This window comes from Hylobates moloch, unplaced genomic scaffold, assembly GCF_009828535.3.
Source record: "Hylobates moloch isolate HMO894 unplaced genomic scaffold, HMol_V3 SCAFFOLD_15, whole genome shotgun sequence".
Lineage (NCBI taxonomy): Eukaryota > Metazoa > Chordata > Mammalia > Primates > Hylobatidae > Hylobates > Hylobates moloch.
The window spans coordinates 53,078,650-53,105,529 of NW_026652290.1; the positions used below are offsets into that span (position 1 = coordinate 53,078,650).

Sequence of the window (26,880 nt, forward strand, 5' to 3'; positions counted from 1 at the left end):
TCCCAGTTTGCCAGAGACTGCAGGGTTTCCTGGAACAGGCACTTTCAGTGCTAAAACCAGGACAGTCTCAGGCAAGCTAGGATGGTGGGTCACCTTGTGGATCCATGTCCTTCATCTGTGAAGACAGTGGGCCCCAGGAGTCCTTCACGCAAACCCTTCCAGCATTAGAGCAACTGCTCCCCAGCCCAGCTCTGCCACTAGCAGGAAGGGCTTCCTCATAGAGGGAGGGAAAATCAGTGAGAGCCAGCCCTAAGGCCAGAACAGAGTCCAGATGGTGCTGACTTCTCCATGAGAACCAAGAAAATGGGTCCACAGAGTAGCCAAATATTGCCAGACCAGGCCCAGAGGACACTGGAATGGAGCTGAGGGGCAGCTATTACTCTCAAGAGTTGTTGAATCTTTGTAACTCCACCAGCACTGATTACTTTTCATTAAATTCTGATTGTTTTCCTAGACGCCTCTCCTTCCCCCAGGGAGCTGACCCCGCCCGCCATCGCCCACCCTCACCAGCCCTGCGCTTTCAGCCTCCTGTAGCCCTCCCACCCAAGGGCGCGCCCCACGCACTCTGTGGCAAGTCTTCGGCCCGGAAGACCTTCAGGCAGAAGTGGGCTCCTCGCAGGGCCACGCCTGTAGGCCGGAGCAGGTTGCTTTCAATGTCCTCCTTGTCTTCAGAGGGGTCTTTTCTCTCCAGCTACAAAGAAAACCAAATATGATTCCTTCACGCGCTCCTGAGCACAGGGTTTTACTTTCCTTTTCTAAGAGTTCCACCTTCGCCACATAAATGCTGCATTCTGCAGTAAGGCAGACTGCGCTCCGCCACTTACTACCGCGTGGTCTCGGGCAAGGTCCTTCACCTGAGCCTCAGCCTCCTCTTGAGTACAGCAGAGACCATGATACTGACCTTCCAGGACTGTACGAGGAACATCTCCGATAATGATGTAAATGCATGTGGCACACAGCAAGCATTCCACCAACCTCAGTCTCCTTCCCGCTCTCCCCCACCTCCCAGTTCAAACATAGTACAGTAGTAACTGAGGTCTAAGCTGGCCACTCTGTCTTCAATAACATGCAGGTGTTCATTCACCCAGCCATTAGCTACTGAGTGACTACTAGGTGTCTGTATGGTGCTGAAGGGCAGGGGATATGGCAATGAATAAGGGGACGACATGAATAAGCACCCTGTTCCCATGGAGCTGACTACCATGCAGGGAAAACAGACTTTCAGCAAACAAATCCAATAACATGTCCTGTGTCTTGTGGCTGGAGCAGTAATAACAAAAATCACATCCCACATGTATTGATGTGTACGCAGTCTCTCATTTAATCCTCATAGCACCCCCACCTTGAATGGGTCTCAAACTTGGCTGCACATTAGAAACACCTGCGGAGGGCCAGGCGCGGTGGCTCACACCTGTAATCCTAGCACTGTGGGAGGCCGAGGCATGCGGATCACCTGAGGTCAGGAGTTCAAGACCAGCTCGCCAACATGGGGAAACCCCGTCTCTACCAAATAATACAAAAATTAGCCAGGCATGGTGGCATGCACCTATAGTCCCAGCTACTCAGATGCTGAGATGGGAGAATTGCTTGAACCTGGAAAGCAGAGGTTGCAGTGAGCTGAGATTGCACCACTGCACTTCAGCCTGGGCAGCAGAGTGAGACTACCCATCTCAAAAAAAGGAAAAGAAAAGACACACCTGGGAAGCCCAGGTCACACCCTAGACCAATTAAAACAGAATTTGTGGGAGAGACTACCCATGCAGCAGTGGCTTATAAAGCTTCCCAGATGATTCCAACTGGCAACAGAGGCTGAGAATCAGTGTCTTCTAGACCACTGCTGTGCATTCCAATTAAAATACACGTTCTAGTTCAGCAGGTCTGGGGTGGGGCCCAAGATTCTGCATTTCAAAAAGTGTCCAAGTGATGCCCACGCTGCTTGCCCACAGATGATGCTCTGGGTGCAAGGGGCTAGAATGCCCCCACTTTGCAGATAAGAAAGCTGAGGTTTAACACAGGCTGGAAGCAGAACCCACATGCTTGGAGAGCACAGAGCATGGGGGCTTGTAACTAGGTGGGGTCAGAAATGCTTCCCAGCTTGAGACCTGGATGATGAGCAACAGGTGGAGGCATCCAGATGAGGAGGCAACTCATGCAGAGGCCCTTGCACAAGGGGAAGTTGGCAGCTGGAGGAACAGACAAAAGATCTGGTGGCTGCTCTTGGGCTAGCGAGCAGCGAAGGGACAGGAGAATAGCAAGGTCAGGCTGTGCCCAGCAGCCGACTCCCTGGACAGTTGCCTGGACTAGCCTCACCCCATTTCTCACGCAGTCACACTTGACACGTAGAAACCTGCTTCAGGATCCTTGCTGCAAAACACTCAATCCCAGAATTGCCCATATCACAGAGTGCCCAAAGGGATGTGTTCTGTGTTTATTCTCCTCAGCTCATATCAGAAGAAAACAATCATCTTTCAGGCATCCATAAAAATATCTATTCCCCTAGACAATAAGCACTGATTGAGCACCCACTGTGTGCAAGACCTGCCATACTAGGCAAGAGGGGAGATAAAAGATATCACATTTGCTATATTGTCCCCATCATCAAGAAACTGAATCTCAGTGATGAAGACAGACACATAAGCTGATTAGACTACCAAAGGGCTGGGTGGTGGCCCAAACGAAAAACCAGTAAGTTTTCCTGGAAGACGAGGCAAGCTTCAGGGAGGAAGCAGCATCTGAACTGGGTCTGGAAGAACAAATTGGCTCTTGGTAGGCAAAGAGAGGAAAGGCATTCCAGCAGGGGAAAAGGCCGGAGAGGGATAGAAGAGCATTCTGGAAAGAGTCACATCATCTGGTGTGGCCACAGACGGTGCCCATGAAGATCATGAAGGTACATAACAGCAAGTGGGACTGGGAAACTAGGCTGAGGCCAAATGTCAAGGGCCTTGAATGTCATGCTAAGGATCTTGTACTCTATCCTAAAAGCAATGGGAAGTCACTGGACATTTTTGTAAGAGGAGATGCGCGTGATTCTACCTAGGTTTAAAAATGATGACTGGTGGCCAGGCGTGGTGGCTCACACCTGTAATTTCAGCACTTTGGGAGGCCGAGGCAAGCGGATCACAAGGTCAGGAGTTTGAGACCAGCCTGACCAACATGGTGAAACCCCGTCTCTACTAAAAATACAAAAATTAGCCAGGCATGGTGGCGCATGCTTGTAATCCCAGGTACTCAGGAGGCTGAGGCAGGAGAATTGCTTGAACTCGGGAGGTGGAGGTTGCAGTGAGCCGAGACTGCACCACTGCAGTCCAGCCTGGGTGACAGAGTAAGATTCTGTCTCAAAAAAAAAAAAAAAAAAAAAAAAAAGATGACTGGTGATAAGGTGGGGATAGGTGGAGAAGTATAACATAAGAAGTTAGGAGACTTCAGAGGACACTTAGGAGGGATGACAGAAACTGCTAGTTCTTCTCCCAAATCCAGTCTTCTCTGCCTCCTCTAACAAAACCTCAATTTTTAGCTGGACAGCATTAGGATGGACTTTATTTCCCAGGCTCCCTTGTAGTTAGATGTGGCCATGTGACTAAGTTCTGGTCAATGGGACCTAAGCAAAAATGTGTACAACTTCTGGATCATGCCTTTGAAGGAAGAGATGTGGCCTCCATTGTCCTTTACTCTCATTTCCCTGGCTGGAATACAAACATGGTGGTGGGAACTGGAGCAAGCATCTTGGGCCGTGTGACGGAGGCTACATGATGATCACAGTGGAGAGAAGACCAGGAGCCTGGGTCTCTGATCATTGCCGAAGCACTGTGCCAATTCTGGACGGTGGCATTCATGAGAGAGGAATAAACATCTGTCCTCCTTAACGCCTATTATTTGGGGCATCTTTGTTACACCAGCTGAACCTATATTGTAATTCACAAAGAGACCCAAGTGAGAGAGAGTGGGAGCCGGGCCTCAAACTTGGGTCTTGGGATGGGAAAAAGAAGAGGCGTACACTGAGGTTTTCACACCAACAAGACTGGCCAGCTGCTTGCATGGGGACTGAGGGGTAAAGAATGAAACTCTGGCCTCTGGTTTGGGGGACTAAGTGGATAACCATGCAATTTCCTAAGATGTCACCTGATACAGGATGGGGAACAGGTGGGGGGAGTGGGCAGCAAATGATACCAGGCTTTGCTATAGTAAGTTAGACTTACTATAATAAGTTAGAGGGGCCTAAGGGACACGTTAATGTGGCCTGATGACAAGGCAACTGAAACCGAGCGTCCAGAGCTCAGAAGATCCAGGCTGGAGAAGAGCAATTTACAAGTCTCAGGTGGTGTCTGAAAGAGACGGACTCCTCAACAGTGAGGGGCAGGACACAGCAAAGGAACAGGGACTGAACTGCACATCGAATTTGAAGAACCTACTGGAAAAGGAGCAAGGAGAGTCATGAATGCTAAGGGAGGAGACAGTTTCAAATAAGGCGTGGGCTCCAGAATCGAACGCTGTGGAGCAGTGGTGCAGACTAACAACACAGGAGAGCTCCTAAGCTGTGGTAATGAGTGACCCTTATACCAGTGGTTTCAGGGAAGGGAGGTGGTGGGATTCCTACCGAAGAGGACAAGGAATGAGCAGCTGGTAATGGAGTGGAAAAAGGGGGATGCAGTGCACCCTTTCAAGAAGTTGGTGATGACCAGCAGTAGGAGACAGAGAAAATAGTAGTGGAGAGGAGGGGTGGGTAGAAATGGGTCAAGGAAGGGGTGTTTTAGGATGAAGAAATCTTGAGCCTGCCTGGTACAGATCATGGAGCAGGAGGCAGAGGAGACAAGTGTGAGAAGAGATCAGAAAGAGGAGGCAAAAGAAGACAGTGGAGGATGTGAGGTCACGGCCAAGGAGGTGGTGGGATGATGGAGCGGGAGGGGCGGAGGAAGGGAGGGAAGGCGGATGAAGACGGGGGGCAAGTTGAGGACCACAGGAGCTCCCATAGCTCTCACCACTCATCGCTGTGCAGCTCTGCCTCTCCAAGGGAAGCTGAGGTTGGAGCTTAGGAAAGGGAAGAAAGTCTGGAAACAGCCAGGAAAGATAAGGAGTAAGGAGATGAGGAGAATGAGATAAGGAGTAAACTACACCTAGGTAAAGGAAGAGGCAGACAGCACCCGGGGCCCAGCTGAGTGGAGCAATAGAAACCCACATTCATCCAAGCAGCACGTGCAGGTGGCCAAGGAGCCAGTGTGTGGTGAAGATGGGGGGGGACACAAGGCATGGCAGGAGACCCCAGGGGCCCTGTCCTCCTCTCCCTCCCTGCACAGTGCCATCAGCCATATTCAGGTACCTCACCCCTGACCTTCACCTCACCCCTGACCTTCACCTCACCCTTGACCTTCACCTCACCCCTGACCTTCAGCACTCCTGGCTTGCCCTCGCCCAACATGTCCACCACCCACCTGCCTCTATTCTGCTTCTGCGCTGCTGAGCACCATGAGGGAAGTGACTCCACTACAAACAAAGCGTCCAACGCAGACTGGGTGCTCTGGTGTTTGTGCAGAAATCCTTTCATTAAATCTAACCCCTCATTCCTCTCCCACAAAGATGATTCCAAACCTTTTCTCCTCTTCTCAAACATAGAAAGATGCAGATACCTCTCCTGCTCTCAACACTTTTCTCATTCTTACCACCTCCAACTTATAACTTTACTTACTGACATGTAGAGATGAGCATGATACATTCTTAGGCAATGAAATTCAAGTCACAATATAATATATATATACAATAATCTCACTGTTGCAAAAAGAAAAATATGTGTGTATATCCTTCCAGAGGGATGTGCAGTGAGATAATAATAGCTCTCTCAGAGTGGTAGGATTATGAGTGATTCATTTTTTATTAATACCTTGCACCCAGAGCATTCATTTTTTATTAACACCTTTCTACATGTTCTACATTTCTCATTAACTACCACGTATTAGTTTAAATCAGAAAAAAAAATAGAGTTTTTGTTTGTGGTTTGGTACCTCCACCACCAAGTGCTGCATGGGGGACCATAAGGAAGACCCAGGAAAATATACTCACAGGTGCTTCGTCCCCAGGCCCCAGCACACAAAGGCTTGTTTTCAGGTAGCCTCTGGCCCCAGCAGAGAAATCATCAGGGTCTGAGAGCAGCAGCCACTTCCTGAGATAGGCGTGCCCTAAGAGAGACAACATCCACTGGTGATCCCAGAATCAGAAGACCCCAGCCTGTGACCACATCCAGGAGCCCAGGATGGACTGCACAGGGGAGGTAAAGGACTCATCCACTGGGCCGTGAGTGCAGAACTCAGATTCTAGAATCAAAAGGTACTTTGAGTGTTCATGTGGTCAGAGTCAGAAATATTAACAGAAACCCCTGTAAGAGGCTGGCAGAGCCAAACCCAAGGCCATTTTCCTCCCCTTCAGGAAGTGACCAGATCAGAATGGAAACCAGGGTGAGGAGAAACCCTGGCTTGCCACCCAAATGACCTGTCCCTGTCTGCCGTGAGCCCAGTCTCCAGTAATGGGGCCTTTCAGATCTAGCCTCCCTGAATGGGCCAACGGAGACACAGGCGAGCGTTACACCCTCCCGAGCGCCTGTCTCACATGGAGGATGAATGACCTGCTTTCTCTCCCGAGATCAAACCCTTCCTCTAGATTCTAAAACCCCCAGGAGGGACAGTGAGGATCCCAAATGGGTGTCCCCAGTCAGCCTCCAGAACCAAAATGCAAGGATACGGCCAAAGTGGTGAGAACTCACGGGGCTCTCTGTAAATGGTGCCCACGTCCATCTGCAATCAACGACAGGAGACACAAATCAAACTCTTGCCACCAAAGCGTTAAATAAAGTGTGGTGCATTACACGATTCCATTAAAACCCATGTTTTTGAAGAACATTTGGAAACACAGGAAAACAGTCAACATTTGATACTACATGAAAAGAAAGTGAAATATATTTTGATTCCAGTTTGATAAAGAATGATTATGTACAGAAAAGAAAGAGGAAAGGAGGCTGGGTGTGGTGGCTCACGCCTGTAATCCCAGCACTTTGGGAGGCCAAGACAGGTGGATCACTTGAAGTCAGGAGTTTGAGACCAGCCTGACCAACATGGTGAAACTCCATCTCTACTAAAAATACAACAACAACAAAAAAATTAGCCGGGTGTGGTGGCGCATGCCTGTAATTCCAGCTACTTGGGAAGCTGAGGCAGGAGAATCACTTGAACCCAGGAGGTGGAGGTTGCAGCTTGTGTGCTACCATTGCACTCCAGCCTTGGCAACAAGAGCAAAAATCTGTCTAAAAAAAAAAAAAAAAAGAGGAAAGGAAATTCAACACAATAGGACTATGTTATCCCTGCATGGTAGATTTGGATGATTTTTACTTCATTTTTTATTCCTTCCTGTGTTTTACAATTTTCTATTAAAAATCCATAGATGATTGGGATGATGATAGTGGGGAAGGCTGCAGGGGGCAGCGGGGGTGGGGGCAGGGAGTATATGGGAACTGTGTACATTCCACTCAATTTTTGCTGTGAACCTAAAAGAGCTCTAAAAAGTCCTCTATTTTTTTAAATCATAGATTAGTTTTATAATTAAATACAAGTAAAATAATTTTTTGACTTAACCCTTGGGTTCCCAGAACAAGAATGTAAAGGGACTCAAAACATAATTAAGATTCAATTTGCTATAGAATGACTCAGGCTCAAGCTCATTCTTTTATAAAATGCTTCTCCAGGTAAACAGACTTAGTTTTTTATCTTGTGATTTCTTCCCACAGGCAGTGATTTGGGAAGACATCACAAAGACAAAGAAATCTCACCTGCTGATCTAGCCATCAGGTCCAACCCAGCATTTCTTTTTTCTTTCTTTTTTTTTTTTTTTTTTTTTTTGAGATCGAGTCTTGCTCTGTCATCCAGGCTGGAGTGCAGTGGTGCGATCTCGGCTCACTGCAACCTCTGCCGCCCAGGTTCAAGCGATTCTCCTGCCTCAGCCTCCCAAGTAGCTGGGATTACAGGCGCACACCACCACACCCAGCTAATTTTTGCATTTTTAGTAGAGACGGGGTTTTACCATGTTGGCCAGGCTGGTCTCGAACTACTGACCTCAAGTGATCTGCCCACCTCGGCCTCCCAAAGCACTGGGATCACAGGCATGAGCCACTGCGCCTGGTCCCAGCAATTATTTATTGGGCAGAATAAATAATTCTAAGGTAACTGTTCTGACAACAGGCAGAACCAAGCCCCTTATTTTAAATTCATATTTAAAATACAAATTTAAAGAAGGAAGGCATGATATACTTGGATAGAGGGGAGAGGGTAAAATAAGTTTGTGCTCTTTCTTTCCTTTTGATAAATCCTTGAAAATTTCAAAATGAGAAAATTAGTAACAATTACATCAAATTACATTAAAACACCATGCAGGCCAGGCGCAGTGGCTCATGCCTGTAATCCCAACACTTTGGGAGGCCAAGGTGGCCAGATCACAAGGTCAGGAGTTCAAGACCAGCCTGACCAACATGGTGAAACGCCATCTGTACTAAAAATACAAAAAAAAAAAAAAAATAGCCAGGCGTGGTAGCACACACCTGTAATCCCAGCTACTTGAGAGGCTGAGGCAGGGGAATCGCTTGAATCCAGGAAGCAGAGGTTCCCCAGGATCTCACTGAACCCCATCCCATCCAGGATGTGATGTGTCAGGCAGAAAAGTTGCTCTCTGGCCAAAGGCCAGGATAGATCTCACACTGCCTTCCCAGAGGCGGGGGAAAATCCAAATTACAAATAAGGGTCTTGATTCTGCCTGTTGGAAATAAGGGAAGAAGTACTTCCATCCCCTCTCTTTTTGTCAGAACACTTACATTAGAAAACTTGTAAATATATTACACTTTCCCTGTCTCTTTGAAACGCATCTTTTTAAGAAACTAAATAAGCCTTTTGTCAGCTTTAGTATACAAATGTCATTCTCAGGACGTCTGAAATGTAAACACCAAGGGAGACGGCTCTCCTGTGTCCCAGCTTCTGTGGGAAGATAGGAGCCTAACTCCCGTGGGCACCTTGCTCCAAGTTGTAAAACTACTTCCTGTCATAAAAGTACGAGTTTGATTTTTGTTTGGTCTTCTGGATACAACAAATTAGCTAACATAGATGGTCACCCCGATTACCAGGTGACTTTGGGATGAATTCGGTGTGACCAAAGGTACTGTACATCTTTTTAAGAAACTAAATAAGCCATTTGTCAGCTTTAGTATACAAATGTCATTCTCAGGAGGTCTGAAATGTAAAGTCCCCTGACCTGAGGGCGGGGCATGGCTTCTCTTGAGAACGTATGTGGTGGGCAATTGGTTGGACCCGCTGGCTAAATTAGCGTGAGATTTCTTTCTTTCTTTGCAGCATCTTAGCGGATCATTGCCTGTGATGTGCATCTCACTCTGGTTTAAGGCGTCTTCAATGATAAAAAGTGCTTTTTTTCTCTTCTACCTTTGTGGAGAGGTTTTCTGGGGTGAAAGGACATGCTGTGCAGAGGATTTGGCGTTGTTTTTTGAAATTATATTTTCCCAAAGCAGAGACACACAGGATCTCTGGAGTGCCAGCCCCTGCCCATGGTCCACAGAGGCTCCACCAACACCGAGAAGTGAGAACTGACTGCTTTCATAGAAAATAAGCAATTACCCGGAACTCCCCGAGGAGAGCATCTGTCCTGAGAGAACGGGAGTCTACCACCTGCAGAGAAAGATCACGGAAACTCACATTCACAGGGAACACGTGGCCCACACGGCCAACCCAATAGCTCTTCCCTCCCAAACAATAACTGCCAACACTTCACACTTACTCAATTCCAGAGATTGTTCTAAGCAATGTTTAGCCCTCACAGGAACCCCATCAGCAGATACTGTCATTATCCCCATTTCACGGATGAAATCTTGTACAGAAACACACAACCCCTACACGGCATAGACAGAGGTGGAATCCAGTCTAGTGCCAGAGCCTACACTTTCAGCCACTAGGCTGCAGTGCCCTTCAGAGGAGATGGGGGAAGAGCTAAGGCCCAGAGAAAGAGAATCTCGGTCAGAAGCAGGCACGTGGATTAACAAAATAAGATGGAAACTTAAATGTTCATTGCCACAAGTGATTTAAGGACCCTGACCTGAGGCCCCAGGGGGATGCTGAGCAGTGGGGTCTCCCGCGGCTGCTGCCTCCCTGCTGAGCTGTTGCAGGCATTTCTGTGACCCGTAGAGCCTGACTGTGAGTTACTCCACATCATCCACGTGTCAGGCTTTAACACGCCTTCCTCTCATGCACATACTCACATGCACACCGACAGGCACACACACGCTTGCCACCGACGTGCACCTGCACACACATGCACAATCTCACACACACACACCTGTGCGCACTGACACCTATGTGCATACATACAGCCCGCGGAGCACACTTTGACTGCTGAGACGTACCGTGATAAAGATGGGCTCATCAAACAGCTCCGCAGGAGAGTCAAACAAGTTGAAGAAAAGAGTCTGTTGGTTCAGAGCAAAGGGAGACATATCAGTGCCTGCTGACCCCTCAGGCCAGGGAGAGGGAGGACCACCACCCCCAAGCCTCCACGCCTAGCAGTTTAGTCCCCTCAGAAAACGTGGATCGGGCTCAGTTCTGGGAATTGGACAAGTTCTGGGGTGATCTGTCCCTGGCCTCACAGACCTGGTCATTTCAGGGTTGGGTGGGTGGCTGGCCCTATAGGGTGACAGGGATGTGGAGCAGCAGGAGAAGTAAGAGCAGGAGCCCTTTCTCCAGTCCCACAGATAACCTCCTTGGGAGCGAGCACATCTCACCACCCAAGTTCAGTGCCATACGTAAACACTCTTGAATGAATTGCCAGGTGTCTGCACTGGCCTTCCAGATCGGAAGGCCCACCAAGGTTCTGGCCCTCATGCCCCGTGTCTCCCACCTCATTGAAGAGTGGGCTGTTTCCCTTGTGGATCCGCGTCCGCTTGGTCTGCCCTGCAGCGGTAACCTTGACCACAGGCTTGATGTTCACCCCCGGCAGCTGGCGCCCCTCGATCACCTGGACCCTGATCTGAAAGCCAGAAGGAGGAAAGAGCAGGAGAAAGGGGGAAGAGTTAAGGACCACCCACCATTCACCCCAAGAGTCAGGAATCTCAGGGACCATCTCACCACTGGCTTCTTGGGAAAAGTATTAAAAAGGAATTAGGAAGAGCATTATACGAACTATCATATGTTCCCACCAAGGCCCCTTACATCTATAAAATTCCACAGCTCCACAGAAGAGCTGTCAGGCTGCCCCTCATCAGCTACCCACATTAAACCCCAGGGGTGGGCAGATACAGCCCCCATTTATGTCATTCGGCCATTGGCACAAGCCCCACCCGAGACCCCATTGATACTGGCATTTTTGAATGCCTTGAATGGCTTGAATATTCTTTATTGACAATTCCCTCAGAGGTCGAACTTACACAGTGAAGTAACCCCAGAAATAGTCTTTATTCTTTATAAGATGCAATGCTTTCTTACATTCTGAGAAATAAATTAAGAATTTTTGCCATTGAGCTGTAAGTAAATAAATACTTCAAGAACATCAATGCTGTCAAATATTAGGTAAGATATTTTAAAATATGAAATTTTACAATATTAAGCAATTCTATGGAAAAAAATAAGACATTTACTGGCTCCACTTTAGAATCAACTGTTATTTATTGACCAACTTTTTTTTTTTGTAAATTGCATAATATGGAAGGATATATTCTTGATAGCAGTGGGAAGATGGATGAGTGATTTTTAATCTCCTCATTTTAATATATTTTCCAAACTTTCTAAAATAAACATATGTTATTTCCATAAAGAGAGCAAAGGCAATATGAACACGTTTGGGGAATAATAGTATGGGGGCTAGAATTTTGTCTTTTGGGGCAAACAGTGGTTAGAGGTAGGACTTCTGCTTAAATTACCATGATTTAGAATAGAAATATATTTTTGCAATTTGTTGCACTTAGTATTTTTTTTTTTTTTTTTGAGATGGAGTCTCACTTTGTCGCCCAGGCTGGAGTGCAGTGGCACAATCTCGGCTCACTGCAAGCTCCACCACCTGGGTTCACGCCATTCTTCTGCCTCAGCCTCCCAAGTAGCTGGGACTACAGGCGCCCGCCACCACGCCTGGCTAATTTTTTGTATTTTTAGTAGAGACGGGGTTTCACTGTGTTAGCCAGGATGGTCTCGATCTCCTGACCTCGTGATCCACCCGCCTCTGCCTCCCAAAGTGCTGGGATTACAGGCGTGAGCCACCGCGCCTGGCGCACTTAGTATTATAAATAGAGATTTAAGATTCTTGCTTTTAACCTTAAAAGTAGTTGTAAAGAGTTAAATATCACTGTGTGACTACATCAAAATAGAAAATTCTTTTGAAAAGAAAAAAAAATAGGCAAAGGACCAAAGTTAAAAGCAAATAAAATGGGATGGATTTTTGGATAAAAATGTGTCAAAGTGTTAATATTAATAGTTTTTATTCTGTGATGAGCTTGAACAAATTCAAATTCCACACGACTTTCAGAAAAATCCATGACTATATGCAGGCGGATAGATATAGGGAGAAGAAAAGATGTTGACAGAGCTTCTTTGATGTAAGTATCTTGTTAAAATGCAGATTCTGGTAAAGCAGGTCTGAGTAGACTCTGCATGTCTATCAAGTACACAGGTGACGCGGAAGGTGCTGGACACAGACCACACCTGAATAGCCAGGAGCTTGCTAGCTGGATATACCCTGGTTAGAAAAATCAGGTTTTTCTCTGATCAGAGATGCAAAGACATGCTGAATCTCTGCAGTGACTTTTTTTTGTATTTTTTTTAAGTACAAAACCACGGGGCTGGGCAGAAGCTTATTCTGTGGACCTAAGATGTGAACTCCCTGTTCAGCATCTGCCCAGGCCCAGGAAAACTACAGATTCCCCCCACAGGACGGCCCTGAGGATCCCACACCCATCTTCCCCTGAAGCTGGACAAACCAGGCAGGTGCCTGGCACCCGCAGCTGATGGCTGAAGAGGAAGGAGCCTGGGGTCAGAGAAAGCCCGTTCATCACCTGGAAATCCTGCGGTTTGTCTGACAGCAGCTTTCTAGATGGAGGCGCACTTCGCTTTCTTTTGATCCCGGGGTAGTGGGGTGGAGGATGTGAAGGTGGTTTCCTTGGGGTGGTGGGAGCCCCCAGGCCTCCGCTTTGATCCAGGAATGGCTCCGCCTCATCTCCAGTGAGTCCCTGGTCCTCTGTGTCTTCCTCTCCTCCTGTGTCTAAGAGGAGAGGGCCCTAATGAGGCCTGGGTCCCTCTGCCCCTGCCCCTGCCCCTGCCCCTGGGACCCAGCCCAGAGGGCAGAAGATCCAAAAGGCATGGGCACTAAGACTCACTCCCTCTTCCTCTCCCTCCTCTCTCCCCATCAGTGAGCCAGGATGGATAAGGTAGAAAGAAGAGGAGCTTCCAGCAGCTGAAACTTGAAGGCAGTCAGTCCAGTTAGTCAACAGGAAGAAAACAGAATGGCCCTAGCCCTCCCACCCACCAAGTCCTGCAGGATGAGTCCTCTGCCACCTGGCCCCACTCCAGCAAGCTGACCATGGCAGCTAGTGAGACAGTTACAGGGAGGGTCTGGGATGGGGACAGTCCTGGCCCGTTTCTCACCCGTGGGGGCCGGCCACTTCTTTCCAGAGTATCTCGTGTCCACGGTGCTGTCACTGAGCAGGGACCAAGTCTCGGCCCGGCTCTGTCCCCCGCCTGTCTTGTGGGCAGGGCATAACCCCGGGAGGGGAGGGAGGAGGTTGGGGTGAAGGAAACCAACCTACTGCACCCCCAGCCCCAACCCTGCCTTCCCCGCCCACCCCAGCCTGGTGCAAAGCTCAGAAATAGCTGTGGGGCCCAGTGGCACCTGTCCCTTCTCACCACCTCCCAGGCGTGTCCCGAAGCCTCCCCTGATTGGCCTGCACCTAACTCTGTCAGATCCACCTCAACATGGTCCCAGAGCATTCAGACCTTCCCCGCTCCCCACCCTCTGCCACCAAGGGAGACCTTCCCCTCTCCCACCTCAGACCTTCCCCTCTCCCACCCTCTCATTCCTCCCCTGAGCCCAGTCCAGCTGCACAGCTCAGGATTACCAGGTTACTCCAGCCCAGACTGATCTCCCATCTCTAAGCTCGGACAGTGCTGAGCCCCAACGAGATGGCTCTGCTCTGCTCACCTCACCACAGAGCCCTGTGCTGGGCTGGCCCCAGGTCAGGCACAGGGCACACTCAATTGAGACATGGGCTGCTGTGGTTTTAATGCTGTGCTTGCTTCTAGCTCCCTTCACTAAGAGAAAAACTCTAGAATCTTACCCATGGGCAAGTGCCCACTAGCCCGTCTATGTAGCTTCCTCCCAACCCCAGCAGGCTGGACCACATGGAGGCTCCCATGCCCAGGCCCACCACTGGAGATCCAGCCACCCCAGGCTGGGTCCTCGCTTGACCAGCCTGGTAGAACCAAGTGAAGAGAGCTGAGACAGGCACAGCACTTAGCTAACTTAGTCTGCTCCCTTCACAAATAATCTATGGGCCCAGAGAGGGAAAGAAACCAGCCCAAAGTCACACAGAGACTCAGTGTCAAAGGGAGGACTGGAACCCTGAAGTTCAGCTCAGGGCTCTCTCAAGAAAAAAAAATAGTTCTTTTGTCCCACACCATCACCGAAGGCCTGCTGGGTGCCAAGGCAGGGAAACATTTGGTTCTGGGGAGTTTGTAGGGCCTTAGGTATCACCTGGGCCAGACCCCGTCCCCACACACCCTTCTCGGAACTGCACAGCTCAGAACACCCAGCCTGGGCTCAGCCCCATCCCCAGGCAGCTACACTACTCCCTGCAGCGCCCAAGAGAACATGCCTGCTGCCCCTTCTTTCTGCACGGCAGAAGGCAGCCCTCAGGACTTCCCACCCACTGCACCCTCTTCTCTCCAGGCCTGGGCAGCCCCAACCTGGGGAGGGCAGCAAAGGCTGGGAAGGCTCGCTGCAGCTCCCAGCCCCCATGCTCAAATGTCACTGCCGGCCTTCTTGCTGGGGCCCGGCCAGGCCAACGTGGGCTACTCACCTGCCACTACATCCAGGTCAGGCAGAGTCGGGGAGGGCTCCAGAGGAGTAGGGGGTGGGAACAGGGGCACAGCTCCAGGCAGCGGTGTGTAAGACACCTGCAGGACCAGCGAGGCCTGGAAGAGGTGAGACGTGGGGGACAGGTTGGTGCACCGGCCTCGGACCACTGCCCTCCAGTATCATCCCTGTTTCTGGCATCCCTCCACCAAGTAATATGGCTCTGACAAGAGCCACGTTTGCAGGAGGCTGTGGCAAAGCCACCCCAGGGACCTATCAGCATAGTCAGGTGGTTCAAAGCACAGAATCTGGGGTCAGCTTCCACCACTCAGGAGCTGTGTGACCTTAGGCAAGATCTGTGACCACCCCGTGCCTCAGTTTCCTCATCTGTAAAACTGGGGTTACTCACAGCAATAGCACCTTCCTCACAGGTCACATGTGGAGCAAATTAGTTGATGTAGCATGTAGTGGGCTTCTGCAAATGAATCAGGGATCCAACCTCACCTGCAGGATTTTTCCCACTATCCACTTGGCCTGTCTTCAGGAAAATGTCCCTTTGGCCACTCTGCTCAGTCAATGGCTTGCCCCTACTTCTCCAGGGACAACTCAGCTTTGCTCTGCTTTGCTCAGGCTGCAGCTAGCACTGAGAGGGTCTCAGGGTGCTGCCAGCCTTGCAGAGCCCTCTTCCTTCCTGCCCCTCCCCTCCCCACATCCTCAGCTGCTCCGGCTTGCACCGGCCAGAGAGGAGAGGGACTGGTGACATCCCTCACAGACAAGGTCGGGTTGCCCATGTGCCCACCCCACCCCAACCCTCATCCTGAACCTGGGAACAGCATGACCTCAGCAGGGTCTGCAGCCTGGCTGCTTCCGGGCCTGCCTGAGCCCTGCCCTGGCACCATAGGTCCAGCAAGCCTCTTGGGGCAGCCATTCTCTCAAATTAGCACGACGGATATACTCTAAGAAAGTTTGGGAAGCACAGAAAGCTTAAAGAGGAAAAATAATGCAAAAGAAAACCAATTGTCCATAATTCCCTGACTCCACATTCCAGTTCTCTCCAATCTTTCAAACAAATAGTAGACAGGTCTGCTGTATGCAAAATGGTTTTCTTTTACTGAATGTCAAGCAATAAGCTCTCCCCAGGTTTGGACAAACCCTTTATAAACACAATTTTTACTGAGGCATAATGTCCCTCTGAGTGGCTCTGGCACAGTTCACTGGACCTTTCTGCTGAATGATGTTAGGGACGTCCAGGGACTCACGGAGCAAACTCAGTCCTAAGACAGAAGGGCCTGAAGGCTCCCGACATACTCAGCTCTTGAGCTTGAACTCTCCAGACTGGGGCCTGGGGACAGCCACACTAAGGGAGAGCAGCACTGGTGGAAAGCAGGGCTCAGAACACTGAGGAAGGAGACAAGAGCCAGCTCAGCGTCCCAGGAGACCCAGGAGGAGGTCAACAAAGGCAACTGAGACCTTTGAATTGCCTCACCCAAGGAATGGACATCACCTGCCCTGTGGGTTCCTGAATCACCACCAGGTGTCGCCACTTGAGAAGCCAGTCCCTTCAGCTCCTGCAACCCGTGGAGGGGAAAAGAAGAAAGGGCCTTCCCCTCCGCCCAGATGCCACACCTGACTCCTAAAGATGCCAGTTCAGTAGGTCTAGGGTGGCCTGGGTATTTGCACTTTTAACAACTGTCCTGGGACTTTCTTCCACTTCAGCAAAAGGTAAGTTGGGCTCTTTGGAGAAATAACTACTTCTAGGGCTAGGGCAGAGAAGATACAAGATAAGCCTGGACCATCTTCTTGCACCAGCAAGAAAGGAAATGCTCAATGAATGAATGATTCTTAAAAACACATCAAAAGAGGCTGGGTGAGGTGGTTCATGCCTGTAATCCCTTTTGGAGGCCGAGCCAGGCGGATCTCTTGAGGTCAGGAGTTTGAGACCAGCCTGGCCAACATGGTGAAACCCCATCTCTACTAAAAATACAAAAATATTAGCCAGGCGTGGTAGCGTGCACCTGTAATCCCTGCTACTCGGGAGGCTGAGGCAGGAGAATCGCTTGAATCTTGGAGGCAGAGGTCACAATGAGTCGATCAAACCACTGCACTCCAGCCTGGAGCAAGACTCCGCCTCAAAAACATAAAATAAAATAATAAATAAACAATAAAAAGTAAAAACATGTCAAAAGGACACAGAAGCCAACTTTCAAGAGCTCCCACAGGCCAAATCTGAGACAATAGAAACATGAAAATACATAATAACAGTAACAGATTAAACAATTGAATAAAATAGAAATACACAAATCTATATTGCAGTAAATAAATAGGAGAGGAGAAAGCTTTTCCTGACCACAAAATGCCAACTGACTAATGCAGGAAAAATAATGAGAATATCACTATTTAGCAATCATCAAAGCAATAATGAATTCAACCAAGAAACAGCAGCGATGTTAAAACTCCTGGGTATGGCCAGGTGCAGTGGCTCACAACTGTAATCCCAGCACTTTGGGAGGCTGAGACAGGAGGATTTCTTGAGCCTAGAATTCAAAACCAGCCTGGGCAACATAGTGAGACCCTAATCTTTACAAAAAATAAAAAATTAGCCAGGCATGGTGGCCCATGCTTGTAGTTCCAGCTACTCAGGAGGCTGAGGTGGGAGAATCACTTGAGCCTGGGAGGTCAAGGCTGCTGTGAGCCATGATTACACCACTGCATTCCAGCTGGGCAACAGAATGAGACCAGTCTCAAAACAAAAACAAAAACAGTTCATGGAGGCTGGGCACAGTGGCTCACACCTGTAATCCCAGCACTTTGGGAGGCCGGGGTGGGTGGATCACCTGAGGTCAGGAGTTCAAGATCAGCCTGGCCAACATGGTAAAACCCCCTATCTCTATAAAAATACAAAAAAATAGCCAGGTGTGGTGGCATGCCCCTGTAATCCCAGCTACTCGGGAGGCTGAGGTGGGAGGACTGGTTGAACTCGGGAGGCGGAGGCTGCAGTGAGCCAGGATCGTGCCACTGCACTCCAGCCTGGGCAGCAGAGTGACATACTGTCTCAAAAAAAATAAAAATACAAATACAAAAATAATAGCTCATAGAACTCATGGGTAAAGGTTAGATGACAAAGAGGATATTACTGAGTCACAAAATTCTGACATGAGAAAGGGGAGTAGATGAATGATTAGCGGAGACACTCAGCAAATGCTAGTGTAATCAAATGATCACAGTTAACGGTGTGGTAACCAAACGAATCACAATCATCCCACCCGATAGGGCACAAAGACAGCCACGTAGCATCAGTGTTACACTCACACCCAAGACACACAGCCTAAATCTAAACACAGGAAACATCAGACGAAACCAATGTGGGGGACATTCTACAAATAATTGACCTGAATTTCAAATAAATATCCAGCTACAAGGTTATAAAAGTCACAGAAAGACTGAGGAATTATTCCAAATGGAAGGAAACTGAAGAAACAAAACAACTAGGCACAACACATGAGCCTTAGTGGGATCCTTCTGCTACAAAGGACACTGTGGGGAAAATGGATGAGCCGTGACTGGGGTCTGGGGATTAGACGAGAGTGCTGTGTCCACGTTAGTTTCGTCCTTTGGAAGGCTGTGTTTTGGTTATGTAGGAGAAAGTCCTTAACTGGAAAACACACACTCAAGTTCAGAATGATGGGCCAGGAGGTTGGCGCCCTCAGGTCAAATGGCTCAGGACAAAATACTCTTTGTACCATACTTGGCAACTTTTGTCTAGATCTTAAATATTTCCAAATAAAAGGTTTTGAAAATCTGCTTCTTTTTAGGAATAGCCACAGGAATCTCCTGAGGCAGAGACAAATAAAGCCCCCTGTCCATCCATGCTGGCTCCGGCCCTCCAAGAGTAGCATGAGGTCAGGACCAGCTGCATAATGTGCAAGCCCAGCGCAAATGAAAATGCAGAGCCCCTTATTCCGAAATCAAACATTAGTTGGGCACGGTAGCCACGCTTGTAGTCCCAGCTACTCAGGAGGCTGAGGCAGGAGGATCACTTGAGACTACTTGAGCCCAGGAGGTCAAGGATGCAGTGAGCTTTAGGAATTTCAAGATGGAAACAGTAGAGAATTAAGCCAAGCACGAGGCCCTTGTGAGCGCAGGGCTCTGTGAGCGGCCCCAGAGGCCAGGCCTGTGGGGGTGTTTGTTTGACTTGGCCTGAGTTGGGCCCACATCTGAAAGATGAGGACTGAGGGCCCTGCCTGACATGTCTGGCCTGACCCATTCATTCATTAACTCACATATTCATTCCCTCTACGTGAGTGTTGTGCACACGTGCATGTGTGTTGGGTACCTGCCAGGGCCAAACACACTGTTCAAGATTCTGGGGACACTTCCATAAATAAGGCAAAGGCCCCTGCCCCCATGGAGCTGATGTCTTGGCAGAGAAGACAGACAATAAATAATAAACAAAATAAATACATAAAGAAGAGAGTATGTTAGAAAGAAAAGAAAAAGTAAACCAGAGCAAGAAGGATCAGGGGAATGAGACGGTTTGCAGATTGCAGTGTTAAATCAAGCAGTCTGAGTGGACCCCAGTGAGCTGAGGAGAGTTAAGCAAAAACTTGAAGGGGCCACACCTGGGTTGCCCTTGGGCCTCTGACGGGCTTCTATACACCATCTCTGTGAGAGGTGGAACCACCGGAGTGTAACTCCTCCACACCATGCCCAGTGCCAGCTTCTCAGCACTGGGGCTTGAGAGCAGCCCTCTCCGGGATGCAGATAGGAGCAGCCCTCTCCAGAGAGAGGGCTCCAGAGACCACTTAGGCAGCCCCTCCTGGGGTTTCCTGAGCATCCGGTGTTTCTACACCGACAGCTCCACACCAACCTCCTGAAGAACTGGCACCATCTGGGTGGCTGTGGGCCCTTGAATGAGACTTCCAGCACAGAGCCAGGTCTGTCTTCTAGCTGCCCATCAGGAAGCCACAGGGGCATCCCTGCAGCTCCAGAGGCTCTGGAGCTCAGGGTCTAGAACAGACCTCAGCACCAGGGGGCAGGCCCCAGGGACCACAGCTTCAGGATCTGATGGTGAATACTGAAGTTCTTTGGCTCTGCTGAGGCTCTTAAGGGAAAGTGGGCATGTCTGTGGGCCCCACCCAGGACCGGGACCTTGTACCCTCACCATGACATCACAGCTCAGCCCCTGTCTCCTTCTCTAGACAAACAGAGCTGAGATTTTCTTCCTGGGGGATATATATGAGCCCTGTGCTCTCCCAGACTGCACAACCTGGGCCTAGAGCTCCCAGTGGGACCTTCCTCAAGGTCCTCCACATCACGGGTCCCGCGCCTGACAGCCCAGGTCCTCAGGTCTCCAACCCAGCAGCACTCCAGGGTTCTCCACGCACAAGGCCATTGTCAGTCAATCGTGCGTCCACCAAACACGCTGCCTTGGAGCAGGGTAGCCTCGGTCGCCCTCGTCTGCTGCCTTGGGGCCCATAATCAACGAGATCAGCAGTACTTGAGATTCCTGTCTGGCCCCAGGCTAAGAGGGCTCAGGAAACTGAAGGCAAATGACCTCCTCAGACCCTCCCTGGCCGTGACCCTCCTCCAGGTTATGTGGTCAGGCTCTGGGGTCCTTCGCCCACACTGCCATGCCCAGCCCATTGTGTGCCGCCTACTTCCTTGACCACAGCTCTCCAACACTGAGCTCATCAAAACCAAAACCCAGACCAGCCCACTCTCACCTCCCCTAACACACATGTCCCGTGTGGACAAGACAGGCCTGATATGTGCCTGGCCCTCACTAACCTCTCCCTCAGACAACCTCCAGAAGCAGGCAGAGGGTAGCTTTGGCCCTGAGCTGATACAGAGTTGGTTGGCAGAAGCTCCAAACCCTTGAAGAAAGCTCAGGGACTCACTGAGCACTGTCCTGCCCGCCTCAAGTCCCGGCTCCCAACACACAGTGCCCTCCTGGCTCCCTGACCTGCACACCACTGGGCTTCGTGGGCTCTTGTCCTCCTTTGTGATCCGATTCGGGCTTTAAGGCCCAGGTGATGCCTACTGAGTTTTCTCCATGTGTCCACACCTTCCTGAGTGAGCTGCTCTTAAAACACATCTGAGAGGATGCTACTTCTTTTCCTCCGTGTGTACCCTAAATCCCCATGGCCTGGAGGTTCCTCCAGGACAGGGTGAGTGTTTTCCCCATCAACCTAGCAGCTGTCAGAGGGTAGATTTGACACATAGCCAGATCCTCCATGGCACACAGCCCAGCCTGCTGTATCTGAAGGGACTCGGGTGAGAACACTGAGCAAAAGGTAAACGGGGTCTGCAGTCAGCCTGCGGCAGGACTCCCAGCCTCCCCCATGCCTCTCAGTCCGCCAGAGTTTCCTGAGGATCCCACTGGCCCTGTGTTCACTCCTATCACCCCATCAGCAGGTTCCTTTGGCTCTTAGAGGCGACTGACCTACAATGAAATGGGGGCACCTGGCATGCTCTGCTGATTGGGCTCAGCTCAGAAATGAGGTCTCAGTGAGCAGCCAGCAAGAACCCTCAATGTTGTTGGCTGTCTGTCCCTGCCAAGCACACCCCCAGTTATCCCTGCCTCGCACTACAGTGCAGCCAGCCCAGGTCCCAGGCAGGAAGCCTCAGCCCAAAGGGTCATATGACCTGTCTGGGGCTGCACTGTGACCTTAATGCCATCACGTGGACTAGAATCTGGTCCTAGACCCTCCGTACAGGTGAGGACTGCCTCCTGGGCAACAGGGAGGAGGCTCCCCCACTCCATTTCCAGCCTGTGCTCAGCTGATGGGGCTCAGCCCAGCAGGGTCCAGCACTGCCTCCCATCCGCCACCTCCTGGATCTCACACACTCTTTTTGGAGACATGGTTGGTGAAGGATTGTAAAGCTCTGCAGACAGCCAGGAATCCCCAGCCAGGGAAGAGAAGGCAGCAGGCTCCCCACTGGTAAGCGTGAAGCCCAGACAGTGTGGGAACGAGGAGCAGGAGGAGGCCAGGGGAGGCATGGAGGGGATGGCCCCAGCCTGGCACGGCCCCATGAACAGGGACCAGCTATGGAAAGCTCTGCCTTGGGGCTGGACAGGCCTTTGAGGTTGGAAAGGACCGAAGGGTGGGAAACACCAGAGTCATGGATGCACACAGAGCTGGAGGGGAGAGATGCTGGTGTTCCAGCAAGGAAGTGAGAACCAAGCCCGACCCCGAGGCTCTCTCTCGCCAGCTGCCTTGATACCTGTCATCCCTCCATCTGTGTTCTGTGCCGCGAGGGTTGGATCTGAGCCTCCTCGGGACCCCCGAAGGGGTAGTTCCAGAACTCCTTGAGGTCCTCCTTGACCACAGGGTGTGTTAAGAGACTAGAGGCTCAAACGGAGGATGAGAGGAGACTCAGGGTGATGGAGACAGGCTCAGTGAATACTGCTCTAAACCAGAACGTTCTGCCAGTGAGCCCTGTGTGGGAAAGGCATGGACTCTCCTGGGAAGTGACATCTCCCATCAAGGGAGCAGCCCAGCCATCCGCAGCCTAAGACCACTTGGGAGCAAAGTCCAGCACCAAGAGGGCAGCAGACTGAGATTTCAGTGAACCAGGAGTCCATCCACGGCCATTCCACCAGAGGGTCTAGGGGATGAGCTCCTGGTCCAGGCCCCCGTGGGGACAGCCACTGAGGTGACTTCAGTGGTTCCTTTTCTCTAGGTCTCAGCATCCAGTCTCGTTCCATTCAGGGATCTGCCCAGACCGGCCACTTCCTGACTCACCCAGCCAGCCAGGAGCCCCGGCCTTACACACCCACCACGGGGCAGTACAGCCGCCCTGTCTGAGACAAGTCAGGGCCCGAATCCCCCAGGCCTCACAGGGAGGAAGTAGTTCCAATCCATGGTTCCTGGTACATCCTGGAAGGCGGGGCTAACCCACAGGAGAGGTCAGGAATTCTACCAGGAAGAGAGAACCCTCTCCAGGGTATATTTAGCTCCCTAAAAATAACAGGCAGAGAGGAGGGCTGGGAATTGTCTGATTGGGGAGCACTGAGAAGGCCAGGGGAGGGGCAGGAAGAACAACGGAGGAAAAGGAAGAGGGTCCCGGTGGGCAGGGGAGAGGGCTGTTTCCCTCCCTCCCTCATGCCCTGTGACCCAGATGGCTCAGAGATTCTGAATCTGGAGAAGAGGGCTGGGTGGTGAGGGAGAGGGGGAGGTCTGCCAGGGAGACTAGGTGGGCTATAGCCAAGGCTGACCAGGAAGCTGGGGACAGGAGGTGGCCAGACCGGCAGCACCAGACCAAGGGGCAGGCCAAGCTGCTGTGAGCCAAGGCTGACTTGAGCCCTGCAGGTGGGGTCAGGGCTCCCTCTGCCCTTCCGATCTCCCCAAGTCCAGTGCCCCTCCAGACACTGCAAACCCCGGTCAGGGAGGGCCAGCCCTGCTTCAAGGGAGCTGAAGTCAGACACGTGTCTGGGGTCAGAATGACAAGGCTCAAAGAGGAAGCCACCCGGCAATGCCTTGGACCTTAACCTGGCAGAGGCTGATGGGCACTTACCCCCGTGGGCTGCTTCTTGGTGTCCAGCAGGGGGGCATTGAAGCTAGCGGACAGACTAGGGGTGGTGAGGACCTCTCGGAGTGGGACCTTGGCTTCCCCCAGGAACCTGAGAGGAGAGAGAAGTCAAATGTAGAAAACTAGCGTAAGGCACCCTGGCTCTTCTGCCAGACCCCTCACTGCCAACACTCAGATGAGGCTGGTCTGCCTAGACCGCACAGTCACCCAGCACCCCACGAGGGCTCCCCTGCACTCCCACACCCAGTCACCACCATGCACCATCCCTGGAAGGCCTGGCCCCTGGGGAAATACTTGACCTGGGGAAATCCACCTTGACCCCTTCCTGCCCCTCCCCAGAGGCCCAGCCACGCCTCCCCAGAGATGAAGGGTTGTCTTCCCATGAGCCCTTGACAGTCCACCAGGTCAGTATCTCATCACCCCCACACTGCCCCTGAGCCCCAGCAGCTCATACGACCCATCTACACAGGCCGTCTACGCAGGCCGTCTACACAGGCCGTCTACACAGGCTGTCTGTTTTGGAATCCCAGGGCTCAGCCAGCAGTGATTGATTGTACATGAAAAGCAAGGAAAACTTCCTGTCTTCAGGGACAGGGAGAAAAGGATACTGGGGCAGGGGAAACAGGCCCCACTTCTGAGAGGCCCTGGGCGGTCCACACCACACGCACCAGAGGCTGCATTTCTGACTGACAAGAGGCTTGGGGCACATGTACAGGCTATTAGGAAAGAGTAGGTCAGCAGCACGATGGTTGGCACATGCTCCCTTCAAAGACAGCAAAGGAAGCTATGAAGTGGGCTCACCATGTAGTCTGCCCCTCTGTAGAGGCAACAGGAAACCATGGGCAGTGAGTGGCCTGTGACTGTCGGAACCTGTCGCCTGGTGTCTGTGTGTGACTTCTGCTTGTCTCCCTGAGAAATGGACTTACCCTGAACATTACTGTCAGGGCACAAGGCCATGTTAGGCTAGTGAACAGCCACAGGTGTACTTATTAACTGCTTTTTCCTGATGGATGAACAGCATACCTGTCATCTGGGCTCATCCCTTTTCTGGTCTCTGCAAATATTGATTGGAATATACATTTTTATGACCCTATGAAATAAAACTGCAACCTCGACCTAACTAGGTGATTTTTAAAACTGACTACTCACACTGAGATACTACTTCACATCCATTAGGATGGCTATTATAAACACACACACACAAGAGTCACGGAGAGAAAAATCACAAGTGTTGGCCAGGATACGGAGAAACTGGAATGCTTGTGCACAGCGCGTAGGGAGGTAAACGGTGCAGCCACTGTGAGAAACAGCATAGCAGTTACTCAAAAAATTAAACCTAGAATTAGCATGTGATCTAGCAATTCCACTTCTGGTTATATACCCTCAAAAAAATTGAAATCAGGGACCTAGATATTTGCACACCTGTGTTCACAGCAGTATTATTCACAAGAGCCAAGATGTGTAAGCAAACCAAGTCTCCATCAACAGAGGAACAAACAAGATGTGGTCCATCCATACAATGGAATATTATTCAGTCTCAAAAAAGAAGATTCTGACACATGCTACAACACGGATGGACCTTGGAGACATTCTGCAAGGTGAAATCAGCCAGTCACAAAAAGACAAATATTGTATGAGATAGCTAGAGTAGTCAAATTCATAGAAAGTAGAATGGTGGCTGCTACAAGCTGGGGGGAGGAGGAAGTGAGGATTTATTATTGAACAGTTACAGAGTTTCAGTTTTAGAAGATGAGAACATTCTGGAGGTGGACAGTGGGAATGACTGCATGACATCGTGAATGCACGTAACGCCACTGAACCATATGCTCACGAATGGTTAAAATGGTAGCGTTTATGTCTATTTATCATAATAAAACTTAAAATTAAAAACTAACCACTTATTTAAGCTTCTCAACGATGAAATCCCTCTTTTTCCATCCTTCTTGAAAGCAACAGACTCTGTTGCCTTGCACGTGCCCTTGCTAGCAAGGCAGTAAATGTAATATATGCTCAAGGTCCATTTTCTAACCCTTCCTAAGAGGGGATAGAGGGGGAGAGATATTCACTAATATTCAATCCAGGGTTCGAAACCCCCTCACAGTGCTAGAAGCCATATTTTCTAGAATGTGAACTGATTTGTGTTCCATTCCTTCACAGCATGGAGCAGGATTTTTACCATCACTTAATAAGCTGGGGCTCCTGGAGTGTCTCCATCCCAGGGGCTAGTGCCAGAAGGCACCCATCAGTATGTCGACTGAATTGTCCTCAGGACCCAGACAATGTCAAAAAGACCAGACAGTAGGTATAGAGGATGCATGAGTCCATGCGACATCAGAGATCAGAGTCACCCTGTCCATCACGAGAAAACTGGGGTGGCAGAGGGGAGTGACTTGCTCAAGCAGGAGAATGGCTGAGTCAGCCCCAGGACCCGGGTATCTAGGTTCCCTGTCAATCCCCCAGAGCACTGAGGCTTCTCTCCTTGGGGACTGGGAGGCAGGGCCCAAGGAGGCCTCATGGACCAGAGAGCTGTACATGGCAGCTGGAGCTCCAGCTTAGGAACCCTCAGGACTGAGCAGAGCAGAGTAGCAGCCAGGTCATAGGGTGCCGAGAAAAGCCAAACCTCCTCTGCCTCCCTTGCGGTTGTCCAGCCCTCCTAGCCCAGGGAGAATTCCCGGAAGTGGGTCGGGGAACAATGGCAGGAAATGCAGAAGGAAGTAGCACCCCCACCCCTGCCAGCCTGGGGTGCCTCTTGGATGCCCAAGAGACAGCAGCCAGGGTTGATTGCTTGTTATTTCCTCCCTGAAATGCCTTTTGGGGCCATGAAATGCACCCCCCAACCCCTGCTATTGGCCTGGGGGCAAGTCCCTCCAAGAAGGGTGGCTTCACCAGCCCCCACTCCTGTAGGAGGAAGGGCTGGAAATAGCGGGGCAGGCTGCCTCTCCCGCAGTGTAAGGAGCAGGCTGTGGTAGTCAAGTTCACAAGAGTCAGAAATTCAGAGCCTCCCAGGAAGCATTGCTCAGGGAGGAGAGGTGGGGGGCGCAGAAGAGGGACCCCTGGGAGGCTAGAGGGGTCTGAGGCTTGGTCACAGAAAACTCAGAAGGCCACTCATCATTCATCCATTCATTTCACAGGGGATGGAGGAGATGTGGCTTTATCCAGGGGCCTCTAGGTCTGGGGCCCTTGAGGAGACCGCCCCATCTGGAGTCAGACTGAGGCACAGGCTCCAGGGCCAGGTGCCCTCTGCTCATCAGGGATGCTGCACTC

The 26,880-nt window shown here is 50.7% G+C and overlaps 1 protein-coding gene across 15 annotated transcripts in view; it reads right to left on the reverse strand.

Annotated features, from left to right (window-relative positions):
* DYSF (dysferlin) overlaps positions 1-26,880 on the reverse strand; it is a 234,630-nt gene that overhangs the window by 160,858 nt on the left and 46,892 nt on the right. For 8 of the 15 annotated variants that reach the window (XM_032176991.2, XM_032176986.2, XM_032176988.2 and 5 more), the window contains exons 4-12: positions 23,602-23,707; positions 15,089-15,203; positions 13,070-13,275; positions 10,927-11,055; positions 10,436-10,498; positions 9,654-9,704; positions 6,749-6,779; positions 6,052-6,167; positions 565-691 (exon numbers count right to left, since the gene is read on the reverse strand). In XM_032176991.2, coding sequence (XP_032032882.1) covers positions 565-691; positions 6,052-6,167; positions 6,749-6,779; positions 9,654-9,704; positions 10,436-10,498; positions 10,927-11,055; positions 13,070-13,275; positions 15,089-15,203; positions 23,602-23,707 — 944 coding nt within the window. Of the gene's footprint in view, positions 1-564; positions 692-6,051; positions 6,168-6,748; positions 6,780-9,653; positions 9,705-10,435; positions 10,499-10,926; positions 11,056-13,069; positions 13,276-13,658; positions 13,752-15,088; positions 15,204-23,601; positions 23,708-26,880 lie in introns of all 15 variants that reach the window. The other 7 variants (XM_032176984.2, XM_032176977.2, XM_032176980.2 and 4 more) reach the window with 1 other exon arrangement.